The 16,926-nt window shown below is 45.0% G+C and overlaps 1 protein-coding gene across 3 annotated transcripts in view; it reads right to left on the bottom strand.

Moving 5' to 3' along the window:
- The window catches only part of ARID3B (AT-rich interaction domain 3B), a 262,404-nt gene that overhangs the window by 128,259 nt on the left and 117,219 nt on the right, over positions 1-16,926 (bottom strand). For all 3 annotated transcript variants that reach the window (XM_069222119.1, XM_069222120.1, XM_069222121.1), the window contains exon 3: positions 9,710-9,778. In XM_069222119.1, the coding sequence (XP_069078220.1) occupies positions 9,710-9,778 (69 nt within the window). The remainder of the gene's footprint in view (positions 1-9,709; positions 9,779-16,926) is intronic.

The raw sequence follows: 16,926 nt of genomic DNA, 5'->3' as shown, positions 1-16,926 counted from the left end.
GTGTCGGCGGAGTCTGGTATCTGTCTCGTTATATTTTGTACGCGCTTCTTTTAGCGCTGTGTAAGGTGTTTCATTGCGTGCCACTGCAATTTCTACTGCTCTGAGTTCCTTTTCTAGTTTACTGATCTCAGCATGTAGGGTGCGTCTCACTCACCATGTGGTTGAGATGCGATGACCTCTGATCACTGCCTTGTGTGCATCCCATTCTACAGCTCTTGAGTTTGTGGATTCATCATTTGTTTCCCAGTACTGTCTCAGTGTTGTGCTCAGTGCTTCTGTAAATGCCTGATCTTGAAGAGCTTCCACCTGTAATCTCCACGTGGGGATCCCTTGGCGTTTCCTGCCCCAATTCAGTGTTATTCTAAGCGGTGAGTGATCCAATAGTGTCTTAGTTAAGTATTCTGTCCTATTGACCAATGCACCTATTTCCAGGGTTCCCCATATTATGTCAATTCTGGTGTGTACTTTGTGTGGTATTGAATAGAATGAGTATTCCCTCTGTTGTGGGTGCTTCATGCGCCATACGTCATGGAGTCTCATGTCGCCAGCCCATACCTCCAGTGGGCATCTGGCATTTCGATTTGCTGTTGCTTTCAAATGAGTGTTTGACCTATCTAATATTGCGTTCGGTGTGCTGTTTAAGTCACCTCCCCATATGGCCGGGGCTTCGGGGTTTGTCAGTAATGCCGGCGTAAGTGTGCCCAGAAACCCTGTTATCGGGTAACTGGGGGGCGTATATGCCAATTAACGATAATTGTCTGCCATCCAGCTGGCCTTCCACCACCACAAATCTGCCCCTTGGTCTATTCTGTGCGAAGTTTGGGCATATGGGATGCCTCCTGCTATCCATATCAATACTCCTCTTGCAAAAGCCGAGTACGATGTGCCTATGACCTGTCCTCACCACTTCACGCGCATCTCCTGTAAATCAGGCTGCAGTAGTTGTGTCTCTTGTAAGATGGTGATGTATGTGCACTGGCGCCTGAGGCGTGCATATACTCAGGATCTTTTACTCGGTGCCCCCAGGCCCCTCACATTTCATGTAACTATTTCATATTGATGTGTGGTGTGTTTCGCATTTTGAGCCATGTAACATTTTGAGGTTTATCTACATGTGACGCGCTCTTATTTACCAAACCCTTCCAGGCACCTCCCGGCCCTACAGAGTATTTTGTTAAGACTAACAGTCTCCGCACGATTTTCTGTGTTTTGGATAGACCTATAGTGTACAACTGAACTGTTTCCCACCCCCCCGCCCCAACTGATTCCCTAACCCAACTATGAACTTGTGCCAAACTACTCAACCCGTGGATGTGTGAAAAAACTTGTATCCATGTGGATATCTGTGGTGGCGCTATTGCGACAACCAGATGTGGCTCTTTTATGGGGCTCACATCCTTCCGCAGACCTAGTCTGCAAATGCAGTTGGGCGCTCCCGGGGTGCCTGACCCCCACCCCCTCACTCTCATGTGCAGCAACATCAAAAAGTGCACTCAGTAAAAAGATGGAAGTTTGTGCAAAAGATTCTCGTTGTTACAGATTACATCCTCCAACTTGTAATCACGTTCACGGATGTCCTGTGCCTTCCTTCAAATTTAACGGTCAGTTCAATAGGAGAAGCGGCACGGCAGCATGCAGTCAAAGTGCATCCGCGGAGCTGGGGGTGAGTTTCGGACCTTTCAGTACGTCTGTTATTGTAGAGTCTGAGCTAGCCGAGTCGGAATCCAAGCTGTCCTCAGGGGTCGCCCGAAGTGCCTCAAAGGAGTTCTGTGTAAGCAGAGGCGTTTCTTTCAGTACTTTTGCCTTTTCCTCCGCCGCCTGTTTTTCAGTGGGTTGTCCCTTAGAGATTGTTTCCTGGTGCGCATCCGCGAGGGGGAGTTCAGCCATTCCACACCTTCATCCGTGCCCTCCTGGGAACGTGCAAGCCCCTTGGCGTGTAGCCATGTCCAGGCAACCTCAGGGGAAGTGAACACATGGATGCAATCATCTGATGTCACTCTTAATTTAGCAGGGAACAGTAGGACATATTTAATATTGAGCTTGCGTAGCCGCTGTTTAATTTTAGCATAGGAGTTACGTTGTCTCTGAACTTCTTGAGTGAAGTCTGGGTAAGCATTAACAACTGAGTCCTCATATCTGAATGGGCCTTTGTTGCGGAACTGCTGCAGTATTGCATCGCGGTCTCTGTAATTTAGGAATCTGGCTATCAGTGGCCTAGGTGGTTGGCCCGGGCCGGTGGTCTCCCTGGGACTCTGTGTGCCCTTTCCACAGAGAAGAACTTCGATGGAGCTCCGTTCAGTACTTCTTTAATTAGCCATTGTTCTAGAAATATTTCCGAGCTTTGCTCAGCAGTTTTTCGGGGAGCCCTAGAAAATGTACGTTACTGCGGCGCGATCTGCCTTCTGCCTCTTTTCTGCCCGCCTCCATAGTATCTTCATCTCTACGTCCAGGCATTGAATTTGTTTTTGATTATCCGTGGCCATAGTGGTCAGTTCAGTCAGCACCTCTTCTGCTGATTTCACTCTCTCCGTCAATTTGCAGTGGTCCACTCTAAGTAAGTTCAGGTCTTGTGATACTGTGTCTCTTCTGTTTTCCAAAGAAGATTTAGTGTCCATAATTGCCTGTAGCACTTTTTCAAATTGTGTGGAGTGGGCTTGGAGCGTACTTTCCAGTGATTGTAAGGTTGGTATTAACTGTTGGTCGCTGGGGGCTGGTCCATGTGTACTTCGGTCTTGATTTTTTGCCGATTTGGATTTCCCAGCCATTTTGCTTAATTGTTGGGCACCTTTTGAGGTGTAACAAAGTTTATCCAAGTATTGCCCACCCTGCGGATTTCACTTTTGGTGCGCCCTTGGTCCAGGTGCTTATTTCTTTGCACCTTGGTGCTGCCGAGAGCGCTTAGATTTCCCCTGAACAGGCTGGGCAGAAGTGGCGTGCGTCGCAAGCTTTTGGCTGATAGGCACTCACTCCAGCTTATGATTGATCTGAGAGATCCGCTATTAATATCGGGCAAGGAGCAGCGTCCCCGGCTCTTGAATATCACTGCCGCACCCGGGTGGTCAGTCTCTGGGGCAGCGCGGTGAGCAGGCGCCCGCATCCGGGCCAGGCCAGATCCTCTGTGCCTGTTTTGATTGGCAGGCCTTCTTTACTAGTGTAGCGCGTGGCTCCCAGTTCACAGCATGGGGGCCGCCGCAGTCCGAGCGCCAAGATGGCGCTCCCATCAGCGGGAGCGCCGGGATCACTGCAGGCCCCTCCACGCGGCACAGGTAGGGGGGTGAGGGGGAAGAGAGTCCCAGCCGGGTCCCGTCTCCCCCAGTTAAGAGCCCCCCCTCCACGGCCGCACACTCACCGCGCCTTGATATCCTGCGGACGGGGCTGCAGAGCGTGCCTCGCGCCGCCCCAGGCACCGCAGTCTTCCTCGCCCCTCCGGCCCCTCTGTCGCACGCCGGCCTCCTAAACCTGGCCACTGCTCCTACAGGCGCAGGATGTTTCCGGCGAGCCAGAGTCGGAGCTCACGGATTAGGCGTCCTTCTCGGCCGCCATTTTGGCTCCTCTCCCGCATAAAACATACATACCAGATTATGCACAACGCAAAAAAACCACTATATGATCTAATATGTCCAGACTTCTCAAGCAAGCACTGGACACCGCAACATACACAGATTTTGAGATCATTACAAACAGACATGCTTGAAGCAAAACACTTGCATACATGGGAAAAACAAAACCAATTTGGTCATCCAGGTAATTCCAGGTGCCATTGAATTCACATGTCACGTTCAATGAAGGTGGCACAGTACTAACTGAATACAAATCACACACAATCAAATGCAGAAACGGGTTTCGCATCCACTGAGAAAATTCAGACGGCAGTTCAGATAGCTATAATTAAGGAGCGACCACAAGCCCAGTGTAAGCGCATCACTGTTGATTCTCCAATATAAGCCTTTGAGGCAGTTACTAAAGCCAGCGCTCCAAACGCAAAAGCACTGCATCCACGATGGATGCAATGAGCCACTGCGACTGCTACTGATGTTGACTATGTTTCTGACCCAAAACTACAGACCCAAGAATTTCTCCAATACAAACTTGAGTACCCAATGCCCACTAATGTCATGTCTCTAGATCACTATAAATATATTATCTATACTGATTCTAAAGCTCAACCAGGCTTTAGGTACCAAACATCAATACTAATGCAGCTGTTCATTCATGAGATATGGCGAAATTAACCCTCAACAAACTTACACACAGTCCCTTGAAGATTGCACAGCACAACTTGCCGAGCTTAAACCACTGATTTTGGCACTGGAACATACGAATCTCGAATTCCCCAAACTCTGTGTGCGATTCGTACAACTGTGTCCAGTGATTCAATTAAAATTTGCACTACTGGCACCTTAAAGGAGTCTGAGATTCTAAAGGAAGCACCATAATGCATAAATTGCTCTGGTGTAAGGAGGCAGAGCTCAAAGAAACTGCCACGGGCCTTTGTAATACATACACTGGGCCATCAATGAGTTGGAATATACGTTGTAGGGAATTCATTGGCTGGTGAAGCTGTCAAATCTTCAGTTGTTACAGCAACTATTGCTGCAATACCTTGTTCCCAATACAAGGGTGGAAGATGGCATTTTGGCTGCTGTAAATGCTTCGGCTAAAGCCAAGCCTCTACCAAAAGTATACCCAACAAAATGTTCCTACCATTTAAGTGCCCAAAACAATCCTTACATGATACCAGGGGTGGATGATAGTGTGACCACAACAAAGGTTATAGGCTAGAACTAATTAAAGCAACAAATAAAAGGTTCTACCATCAAGCACCCACCCAGAGACCCCTCTTAGTATCCACCAAACATATGCAAAATGTAACTGGACCACTGTGGTCCTTTAAATTCAGATGGTGCATGCAAATACATTCCACTGACTGTAGATTCTTGCTCCAGATTATTCTGGGTGTGGCCACAACAACTGACTGACTGACGCTCGCACTGTTACTAAAGATTTCCAGGTCTTCATCTGGACATATGCAGTTGCTGCATTCAATTTTGACGAGGGCCCTCCTATTGCCTTTAAGGCTTGCAGGGACACCACATTATTATTCTCCATATCATCCCAAAGGAAATTCAATAGTGGAAAGGAAAAAAAACAAGACTTAAAGCAATCCTTAACAGCTAGAGTATTAGGTTCAGGTCCTAGTTTGATCCATCACCTATATGGGATTCTGAAATCATTAAATAATCTGCCTAGACTATCTTTGGGAAGGCGTAGCCTATATGAAGTCCTGGTTGGCACCCCTATGCATGTCCCAGATCTTGATGGTCCTGGCACAGTGGCGGCAGACACATCTTTTGACATTAATTAACGTGTCACTGTCTTATAGGAATTCCAACAGTTCATAGATGAATGTTCCGCCACACATGCTGCCACTTTGGGAATGAGGGATTCAACAACTTCCACGGGCTGGATTACACAAACTGGGAGTCTGGTTTGCAAGAAGATTCCTGTGAAGGAGTTTACCCATCTTTCAGAGCAAGGCCCCTGCTCTAGGTATATAGGGCAGTAGAACAGTGATTCTACCACAGCTGCAGGGTTCTAAAAACAAACATTTGGTCTCCAATGATCATACAAAATGTCATCATGCGGCCAATCCCGCACAGTAGACCACAAGGATTCCTGGGTAGTTCCCTTTCCCCCACTCACTAGCATACAGGAGATACCTCTTCAAGTACTAAACAATGCTGAAATTGTTTTCTCCTAGGTTGGGGACTGTGGAGGATGAACTTTTTTTTATTCCAGTTACCGCTACAAGTACAAGAAATGTCCAAAATTTTAATCTGCAATTCAATAATGCCAAGCAAATCGATGGGATTGTTTATGATGAACCACTGTTGGATACATCGACCAATTCTTTCGCCTGCACAGGGTCCAGTTTTTCCACAAACTGGTTATTTTGCAGACATAGCAGACTTCTCCTAATCTTTAACTGTTGCCTCAGTATGACGGGCTGCTCCTCCCCTATAGGGTGGTGCTCTCCCTTGTGCAAGTCCCCGAGAGGACTGTCGTCCTTGCATCTCAAACTGCCAGTGTTGAGGTGTTGACTGAGAATGGCTTGCTCCATGAAACCCCCGATGAGGAGATACTAAAGAGATCTCCTCTTCCTGCCGGTCTTCGGATCGGAGTTGTTCCTCTTCTTAGGTTGCCCCTAAACTGCAGCGCTCCCATGATTTAACAGTTAAGTTGTCTTTCTTCAGCTGTTGTAATGTTGCATCTACTACTTCTGAACAGCTGCTCTCCATTGAAGGGAGTGTTGATCTCTTGAACCTCTGCTTTAAACCCAGACACCCTCTACCATGCATGACGTCTAAGTGTTATACCCACCATCATCTGTCGTTTAGCTTTATCAGCTGCATCTCATGTTGAATTAAGGCATGTAATTGTGATGTTTTTACCCTCTTCAGCCAGTGCAGCAACTCTTTTGAGGTACCGTTCAGGCAAGTGCTTTATAAGGTCTGACATTTCTTCCCATAGCTGGTATGCATACCTATTTAGCAGTGTGCCAAGTTACCAATTCTCCATTGATTTGCTGCTCCTCTTTTGAATTTCCTGCCGACCATGTCCATCCTATTACTTTCTCTGTCTGAAGGTGGACCAGATGCAGTTAATATGTTTGACCTTTTCTTGTTGCTATGATTGAGTCAGCTGGAACTGTTTCTGTTGTGAATAGGGGATCTTTGGACAAATGTCTACATTTTTTCTTTGCTCTCGGTATCACAGCTGTGCACGATGCAGGCTCCTTGAAAGCCTGTCTTCCCTGATCCAAAATGGTTAGTAGCATTGTCAGAAGCTGTTTTTTGTTTAACAAGGCAATTCTGTCTCTAGGAAGAAGCAGGATTTGGCTTTTTCCTCCTCAATGTGCACTCCATATTTTTGTACTGTTTTTTTTTTTATTTTATTTTTATAAACTGTCCATACATAGCACTATCATCTGGAGGCGATGGTCTTGATGGGTAAGTATAAATTCCCTCTTCAATGGGAATCCGTTTCAATGTCTTGCCACTGGGTTTCGGTAACCTCTGATTCCTCTTGGAACATTTCAATGGCCAAATTGTCAGAATCCTATTTCGAAGAAGAATCCTTTCTCTCGTTCCTCCTCTTGTGGCTCAGGTGTCATTGGGGTCCACGTTCCTAGACATCACTCTTTCCCAGTGTCTTCAGATATTGCAGTCTTCTGAGGTATTCTAAATTCCAGCAGGGAATCGTCAAAATCCTTCTACTGCAGAATTGCTGCCATTTCTGCCTCAAACTGCCCCGATTACCGTGGCTCTCTTAGGCATCGAGCACAGATGCAGATTTTCTTTGTTGACAAGATTTCCTTTGACTACGTATTCTCCGGTATTCCCTCAACGCCAACACTTCTCAACTTCGTTAAGTCTTCTTAAGTGATTGAGTCAGTTTCTGGCCCAACATGACGTAGTGTGCCTGCCTCTGCTTGTCCCTTGCTCTCACAGTCTTTGGTTTAAAATCCTCGCAGTCTTCGCTGTTGTGGTCGAGCGGGAGGCACAGGTTACATACCTGATGTTTGTCCTTTTGGGTGAATTTGTGGTGGCACTTCGGGCAAAATTGGAACAGCGTCTTCTACAGATCAGTCAGAACAGGGAGCCACCTGCCCGGGAATTCTCAGATACTAGTTCGATGTATTAGTTCGACACTCCTTCTCCAGTATCTTTCTATTGGTGGTATATTCAGTCTTCCTCAACTAAAAACGTTACCATTCGTAGGTTGCAGAGTCTTCGGCAAAGCTTCCAGTCCCAACGGTGGGATAAAAGAACCTGAAGATGGCGACCATGACAGGGAGCTTCAGGAGAGGGCGTGTGACATCAAAGGAGGCTGGATAAAGTAAAATCGTTGGCAAAAATAAAAAATAAAAAATAAAAAAAAAAAAAAAAGAGGAGAAGAAAGTACTACCAGTGTATACTAGAGAACTCCGGTCTCAACCAACAGATGGTGGAATAATGCACAGCAGCTGAACCCAGGAAAATTCACACTGCAAAACATACATTTGCCGAATACCTCAATTTGTTCGAACCATGTCTGGGGGAGTCACAGGGAAAGAATTGGGGGTTCTGCGCACAGGTGGGCACCTTAATCACAAAACTTTCTGATGTAGGGTCTGCATCAAGAAATCAGATCATGTGGTGCTTGGCAGCTGCCTGTTTAACAGTGGACAGGAACCAGGATTAAATCAAGTGCCCAAAAGAGTTTCAGTCAGAGCTTTACTGAATGGAGGTAAGAGCTCAGACGAAATCTGTCCAGGTTGCAAAACTTCTGCCAATACATTAGGATGGATATCCACAGCTGGCAGTTGTAAATCCAGTACCTATGTTGCTCATCTCATTACCTTGGCAAAGGAGTTGGTGTGAATGTCAAAGGAAACAGCATGGACTTTGGTGCTGGGTTGCAACCCTGCTCAAACTGTGAAATCCAGGAGGCACAGATGGCTCCAAGGGAAGACAAATCTAGGTGTAACGGATATGTGGAGCCCAATGGTATACCAGATGGGGCTGGAAGAGTGCCAAAGATTCGAAACATGTCCTCTTTAAAAAGACCTAAATCTGTTGAGGCATTGCTGAAAGCGCAGGAATCTAAAGGGAGCATTGGTATCAGCTTCGGAATCAGCTCCTCTGGGGGAGTAACGAGAAATGGTACAGAGGCAGCCAGACTTCCACGCAACTTCTCATGCTGAGAGTAGCGTGACTGGGGGTGAATCCTATTTGCTTCTGCTTTAAAGTACCAGAAGACTCCGTCTGTGACAGGGACCTGTTGTGGTAATAGGTCTGCACCCTCTACTTCAAGCGGGAGTGACTTTCTTTGTTGTTTGGTGGCGTACAGGTTTTTTTCACATTCCCAAATCTCCTTTGGATGCATAAGGGCACAATCCTTGCAGGACTTGGAACTCCTCATAGGGGGTCTGTTAGACATGTTTACAACAGTCCTAACAAGGCGTAGACCCTGTAGTTTTAGAAGGGTACACGATTCCCATGTACAGTGGCAATGAGTTACAAAAAAAAAAAACTCAGCAACTGACAAGGAAAAAGTTGGGAGCGAGTTCCGGATCTGCGTATAAAGACAAGGAAAAGAACTGACAGTGATGCATAGGAGTGGTGCATCTATGCGGCACCATTGTCACTTCTTAGGGGAGAATGAAGTCAATGCAAACTGCACTGCATCACTTGCATGCACACTGAAGTAATGCTGATAAAACCGTGCTAATTCTGGCAGACTCCTAGGGATATTCTAAAAGGTGAGGAATCTGCAGTTAGAAGTATCCATCAGAAAACTTAGGTGTAGACAAGTTACATAAGGGAAGGGCCCATGGGGTGGAACTGGACCAAAGATGATTTATAATGGAATGACTGCATCATCCTTCCAATAAACAAAACAATGGTCTCCCCACAAAGTCCAAGTCATTTAAGTACTGCAGCATATTTGTGATTTCATACCTAAAGCGTTATGCTTCTGTCACACACAGCAAAATTAGATCTTATGAATATCAGATGCTCATACACTAAACACAGAAAAGGGCTGACAGCCATCAGAGAATTCCCCATCTTTCAGACCGTCCTCTCCCCAAAGTAATGATCCAGGAGGGTAGAAATTAAGACATGCTCTTCTACTTTCTTTAAGGACGTCCTTAAACTTGTATTACCTTGGCAAAGTCACGCGACGCCTCTCTTGCTCTAGCATCAGCATCGTCACTCCATGGCAAATTTTCATTCTAAGACAAGGCAAATAAATATATAGTTAAGCCTCAAAGAGGAGGAAGTAAAAACATTAAGCCTCTACATCCCACAGCCTGAGTTCCTACTTGAAACGTTACTCTGAGAAGCTCATAATGTTAAAGGCTGAGGAGAATAAATAATGAAATAAAGGTACCGGTGTGTGATAGATCACTTGTAACAAAGTACAAAATATGTAATCAACCAACTCTTTCATTCACATATTCTGGAAAGTGTACTTAAATTACCAGTTAGTACAAGTGGCTTGAGAATGGGCCAAAGCATTTTTTGTTTCAAGATTTTACCATTACAATCAGAACTTAAAACTATCATAAAATTTCATTAAAAAATCCAAATACGTCAAATACACAAACAACGAGATGTGAACGATTCAGCATGATACAACAGCTCAATAAAAGTCTATAAACTAGTACACCAACAATTCAGCAGTATCACCCAGTTACTAGTATGCTAACCTGCGCAACTGCTGCCCTAGATAACACACCTCATGCAGCTACATAATGTTCTGCTACAAAGCAATAGTCTTATTTTGCAACTTTGCTACCTTCCCAAAGAGCAAAGCCACTTAACACTTTCAATTTTCACTATTAAGGCACTATTCCCTCTGCCTCTTTGTTAGCGTGAAAGGCTACGTCTACATTCTCTAGCCATGTTCAAAATCAATTTCAAGCAGGCCTGACAAAGACATTATATCCAGCTCTGTATTCAAACTTGTGATTAGCAAGAAGATGGTGTTTCCTTAAGATAGAGTAAAGTAGTTACTTTACTTGAACAAAGAAAGAATATGAGCACATCTTTTTAATACCTGAACCGAGAGAGAATCCGTAATGCGAACAATTTTTATCCAAATCAAGGTGTTACTCATATGTATGGTCTAGAATATACATTAAACTTAATATACATGTACAACTGTTTTCTTGCAATTCTCAGCCTCTGGATGGACTTATGCATTTTTTATTTCAAAGTATGCATGCTGAACAACATGCTTTTGTACTTCCTAGCGCAGGAACAAAAATATTTTCAAGCTATTACGTATAGGTCGGAGAGAAACCTGAAGCTGCATGCTCGCACTCCCTCCCCAATGCGCCTGTCAGCCATTGGTTGATGTGGAGGAGACCATTAAAGGTCTTCTCCCTATCTGTTTTGAGGAGGAGTGGTGTTTTTGGGGGGCGGGAGGGAGGCTGCTGAGAAATAATTTTCCCAGTAGCCTGACTTTTTAGGTCGAGGCCTGCCAGATAGCAAGGCTTCCTAGTTTGTTAAAAACATCTTGGGGACATTCAGAAAGCTTGCCCGGGAATGCCTTCCACTCAATGTGAGCCATTGGCTTTGTGGTTTTGCTTGGTTTCTATTTTCTGCCTTTAATTGTTTTAGACTGCCCAGCTTGAGTTTATCCTCCAACTGAGCATCCCTTTAAACAATTTTTGTAAACAGGCCTTTAAATCTCGTTCTTATCGTAACAAATTCTGTACATTTAAAGACAGAGTTCAAGTCTCAGGCTCTATCTTCCGAGGGAGCCTGGTGTTTACTTTTCTTTTCCGGACTTCAAAGTGAGAGGATTTATGTGACAATCATGCTGGCTACTGGGGTTGTGCTGGAGGAGGGCTGCAGGATGATATTTTTTTCAGGCACACATCAAAATTTAAGTGCACTTTGCAGATATTTCAGAATATATCTGAACTACAAAAGCACAAATGAAGCACATTTTTTGTTAACTGAACCTTGGTGGAAACATATTTTAGTACGATCAAATCAATACACTAGCTAATGACATTTCCACACATTATCGTTTGTGAGCTGTACAGTTTTTAATCAGTAAAACGGTGTCTGTACAAATGTAATGGTCATTTCAATTGAAGATTAACTGTCTGTAATGCACTACCACACGATGCATTCTCCACTTTACATTACTCCACTCTACCCTTCCCCCCCTCCACTCTACCCTTCCCCCCTCCACTATGCCCTCCCCTCTACCTTCCCCCCCACTCTGCCCTACACTATTCCACCCTGTGCCGTTCCACCCTGCTCTGCTCCACTCTAATCACAGCGCTCAACACCACTTCACTAAAAACCAATGCACTCTAGGCTATTATTCTACTTTGCACCACTCTATGCCAACGCACACCACTCTACTATACACCATTACACTTTCTACCACTGTAGTCTAGGCCATTCCACTCTACAACACTACTCTATGGCACCCTGTTCTATGCCACACTCCTCCACATTCCTTTATTCCAACATATGCCACTCCACACCGCTTCACGACTCTCCAAACCACTTTACGACACTCTCCTTTATGCCACTAATGTTTAGCTGAACAGCAGCCACGCTGGAGTACAACATAGCTAAAACACATTGGCAATTGCAATAGCTCTTGCATAGGTGAGATCTATTGGCTTTGGCAATGGCTGTTATTATTTTTAGGAAAAACCAGTCCACGCATAAGGCGAGCTGATGTCATTTCCATTCAAAGTAGATAGTCTCTTTTCATTTTCACTGAAGCGGTGATCAGGGGCTTATCTATGTCTCCCCACCCCTGATCTTCCCCCAAAAGAACAGATTTGCAAAAGGGACAAATTCCTCGAAGAGGGGAATCTCCTCGCTCCAATGATCTCTACCTAGAGGACCCCTGCTTGAGGGTCACTGCTGAAGGACAATCCCTAAGCAGAGATCCACCCACTAGATACCAGGGATCTGTATTGAGGGGTTGGGTGGGGGGAGGCTGGAGATACCCTGGTAATGGGCCTCTCCCCCCCCCAATGAATTAAGAATCTCACCTACTTTTCAGAAACTTAGTTTTTTGGCCTCACCCAGTGGTTTCACACCTGTTTCCATTACAGACTCAAAGTAGGCTGAAAGCATAAACATTAGGAAACATGAGCTCTTAGAAAAATCCCAAACCTGTGAGGAGAGGTAAATAAATAGTTTTTAGATACACCTCTGCGTATTCCTGAAACATGGGAAGATGGCGATTTTAGCACAGCAAACATTTCCTTGATGGCATTTCTAGGCAGGGGGTGGGGAAGACTTATTCCTAACCCAGTGCTCACATAGGTGAAAAACAATGCCCTTAAGGTGTTGCCTAATACAACTCCCTAAGCTCCCTGAAAAAACAATACTCACAGAGTGAGCACGAACAACAGCATTAGCCAAGACAGTCATGGATACAATGCGGTCTCCCACGTTCAACAGCGCAGTCTCCACTACCTCATCTGACACCCTAGGGTTGACACAATTGATCACTCCGGTCTCCAACCCGTCAGTAGTGACACCAGAGCACCATATGCAGCCTGTTGCTGGTGCTCTTATGATTCCTATTCTTAGGCTCAATGAGGCCTCCTTACTTATCTTGGACATTCTATTCCCACCAAACTGATGATGTCAGACAGGACAGATCTGGAAAAGTAAGCGGGGTGGGGGGGTCGAGAATGCATTTACCGCTCCACGCTCACCCTCAAACATTCACAATCTATGCCAATGACCTCTGAATATCTTGGCATCGAAATATGGAGCAAAGACAAGTTAGTAAGCAAACTTCACACAATCTACCACCCCCGGAAATAACCTTTCACTGAACAAATAATGGAGACCATATCCTCTAACTCGGATCACCACATGTTGTATATATGCTAGTTATGCACGTGTGTTGGGGAATTTAGAATATTGGAACGTAATAGAATAGGAAGGTAGAATGTGAGGACTCGAGGAGATGAGGAACGTGTGGAGTCAGAGCTGGTTGATGTCGGGCTGTATCGTTTTCACATATGAAATAAAAAAGGGACTCAACTGAAGCTTTGCTTGCTTTTACTCAACACCAACCCACTCAGATCTTCCTTGGGGATTTCAACATCCATTGGAATGACTAATGACCCCACACTGAACACCTTTAAGGCCTTCCTCATTCACCTCAACCTAACCCAATCATGTAATGGCCCGCCTCACAACAGAGGCTTGATCTAATTATCTCTAAAGACAATACCATTGAACTGGAGTACATAACCCCCTGTGATTTGTCAGACCACTATCTAATCGCCTTCCTCATCCTGGAGAAGGTGGTTACTGAGAAGTGTTCACCTCGTAATCCCAAACATTGGTCCAGAGATTCGAGAAATATTAATATATCCGATCTAACCCCAGCTAGCAACAACATCCTACCGCCTCCCACACACTTGACGAATGTGAATAAACTTACGGAACATTACATACAATCCGTGTCAGACATACTTGATGCGGTTGCTCCGAAACAGCTATAAAAAAATTCTGAGCTGACAATCCAAACCCTGGTTCAATGGCAGCCTTAATGAGGAAAGACTCAAATTAAGGCTTGCGAAGAGATCATAGAGAAGCTCACCCTCCAACGCACACCTCAAGCATTTGAGTTTTACTAGAAGCTCCTATAACGAACGCATCCAAAATTCCAAAGCAGAATACTTCAAGACGCAACTGGACAATTCCAAAAACAGACCCAAAAAATGATTTGAAATCATCAAGCAACAAGAAGTTTGCAAACCTAACCAACATTTGGCTGACAAAATCCTTGCCATCTGGTGAGGAATTCTGTTTATTTCATTTAAAAGACAAGAAGGTATGAATCAGATTTGCTTGGCACCTCAAGATTTTACTAACCCAGGGCCAGCCCAATCTTCTACCTATACAGCACCAGGCTAGACCCCCCCCCCACATATTTATAGCTATACTACTAAAAAGAATGTTATTTGGAATGTCTTCAAACTCTTGGATGAAGCCACTTTACTCACAATATTAACAACAACACAACTGTCCAACTACTTCAATGATCCTCTACCCACCAAGCTTGTCAAACAGTTTATCCCTTCCATACTCCCCCCTCCCCCACCCCCCTTTGGACCACATTTTTATTGCTTCTCTCTTTCAGGGCATGTTCACCAACTGCCTAAAAATTGGACAGGTCACCCCCATTAAAAAAAAAAAAAAAAAAAAATGTGGAACTGTCAGACCCAAACAACTACAGCCCTTTCACCAACATCCTGGCACTAGCAAATTATTAGAAAAATATTTTCACCTGCAACTTTGTAACCAACCCGGAGATAGATGAGGCTATCTCATTGACAAGTATGACGACAGCAGTTGCCCACGCAATGAAAGGGTTCTTTATCGAGGTGGTCTTCCCGAAAGAACTCTGGACGGACCAGGATACACCCTTTTTGTCCAACCTCATGGCTCATATATGTTAAGTGTTGGGCATCAAACTAATAAGAACTTCCGTTTATCACCCTTAAACAGATGGTCTTGTAGAAAGGTACAATGAGACCATTAAAACCATGCTTAAAAAGATGATTACCGATACTGGTAGAGACTGGGACAAGAAATTACCCATGGTTCTATATGAGATCCGAACCCATGTTTAATCCTCCAGCGGACATAGTCCGTTTGAACTGTGTTTGGCAGACAGTCTAGGAACCTGTTAATAGCAGCAGAACAGTGGGAGGAGGAAGATGAGGGGGCAAGGCTCCTGGAATACATTTCCAACCGCATTGACAGAATACACTCCCTGTGGGAGGATGTTAGGCAGAACATGGAAAAGGCCCAGGAAAGACAAGAGAGGATATGATCAGAGTGCAAAACGACATAATTTCAACCAAACTATGGAGAACCAATTTGCTACAACACAACATATTGACAGGAGGAGGACTGGTGGCCCGCCTATGGCCATGCCACATCCCTGAAGCCCAGAGGAAGGCAGTAGAGTCAGAAGTCACTGAGATGTTACAAGAAGGTATTATTAAACCGTCCCACAGTGCGTGGTGTTCCCCTGTGGCAGTAGTCCAGAAACCATGTGGAACTATTAGATTCTGTATCAACTGCAGATAACTTAACAGTAAGTCTAAATTTGACACATACTCCATGCCACGAGTAGGCAAGATGATAGAGAGCCACATACCTCACCAAGCTCGATCTTACCAAAGGGTAGTGACAGATTCAACTGACCACAAAGGCTTGGGAAAAAAACTGCCTCTTCCACACCTTAAGGGTCATACCAGTTTACAGTACTACACTGTGGCCGACATGGGCTATGGCTACCTTTCAGCGTCTCGTGGATTTGATCTTGCATCCTCTTCAGGGATACGCTGCATAATACTTAGGTGACAGTGATTTATAGCAAATCGTAGAGCCAGCATTTCCAACATTTGGAGGCAGTGTTCTCCACCCTTTAAAATGCAGGTCTGATGGCCAACCTAGAAAAATGTTCAATAGCCATCAATTTCATACAGCTCCTGGGAGATCACATTCAGAAGGGAAGGATTAGCCCATAGCTGGACAAAATACAAGCAATCAGAAACCTTGCCTGACCAGTGAACAAAAAGCATCACATCCTTTTTAGGATAAGTGGCGTATTATCACCGGTTCATACTACAGTTTGCTGACATCGCTGCCTCGTTGACTGACCTCTTACTAAAACGGCAAACCAATCAGATTACGGACTGGTCTCACCTACACCAACAATGCTTTACCAAGATCAAGGACATCTTGTATGGGGATCCAGTGTTAATGTGCCCTGACTTCCAACCGGCAGTTTGTTACAAACTGATGCTTCTGACACAGGACTTGGGGCAGTCTTAGCAATCCTAATATGGCTGGGACGTTTGCATTCAGTGGTCTACATTAGTAGAAAGTTATTACCCAGAGAAGAATATTGTCCGACAATATAAAAGGAACGCCTCACTATCAAATGGGCAATACTATCTCTTAGGGCGGCCTTTTCTCTTGCTTCCTGATCATGCACCTCAGGTTTGGCTGGCTCGCAATAAAAACACCAATCCTCGGGTGCTACGTTGTTTTTTCTCTCGCCAACCGTTTTACTATCAGACTCTCCATAACCCGGGATGTCACAGAGGAATGCCGACTGCTTATCCAGATCAGCTGTGCCCTCCTGGCACAATGAGCCAGTCCTGGAAGGGAGGCACTGTGATGGGACTGTCAAAAAATGGCAGATATTGGAGTGTGCCTCGGGCGTACTAAAGAGACAGCAACTCACGTTCTAGATGGGGTACCAGCCACGCCTCTCTCGCCTTGATAGGTGGATGGAGGAGTGTGAGGTGAGATTTCAAAAGGAGATGGCATGGAGAAATAAGAAGCAGGACTGAGG

The sequence above is a fragment of the Pleurodeles waltl genome, chromosome 3_1, assembly GCF_031143425.1.
Source record: "Pleurodeles waltl isolate 20211129_DDA chromosome 3_1, aPleWal1.hap1.20221129, whole genome shotgun sequence".
Taxonomy (NCBI): Eukaryota; Metazoa; Chordata; class Amphibia; order Caudata; family Salamandridae; genus Pleurodeles; species Pleurodeles waltl.
Note: the sequence above shows the minus strand (reverse complement) of the source record. Positions and strands in the feature narration are given on the sequence as shown.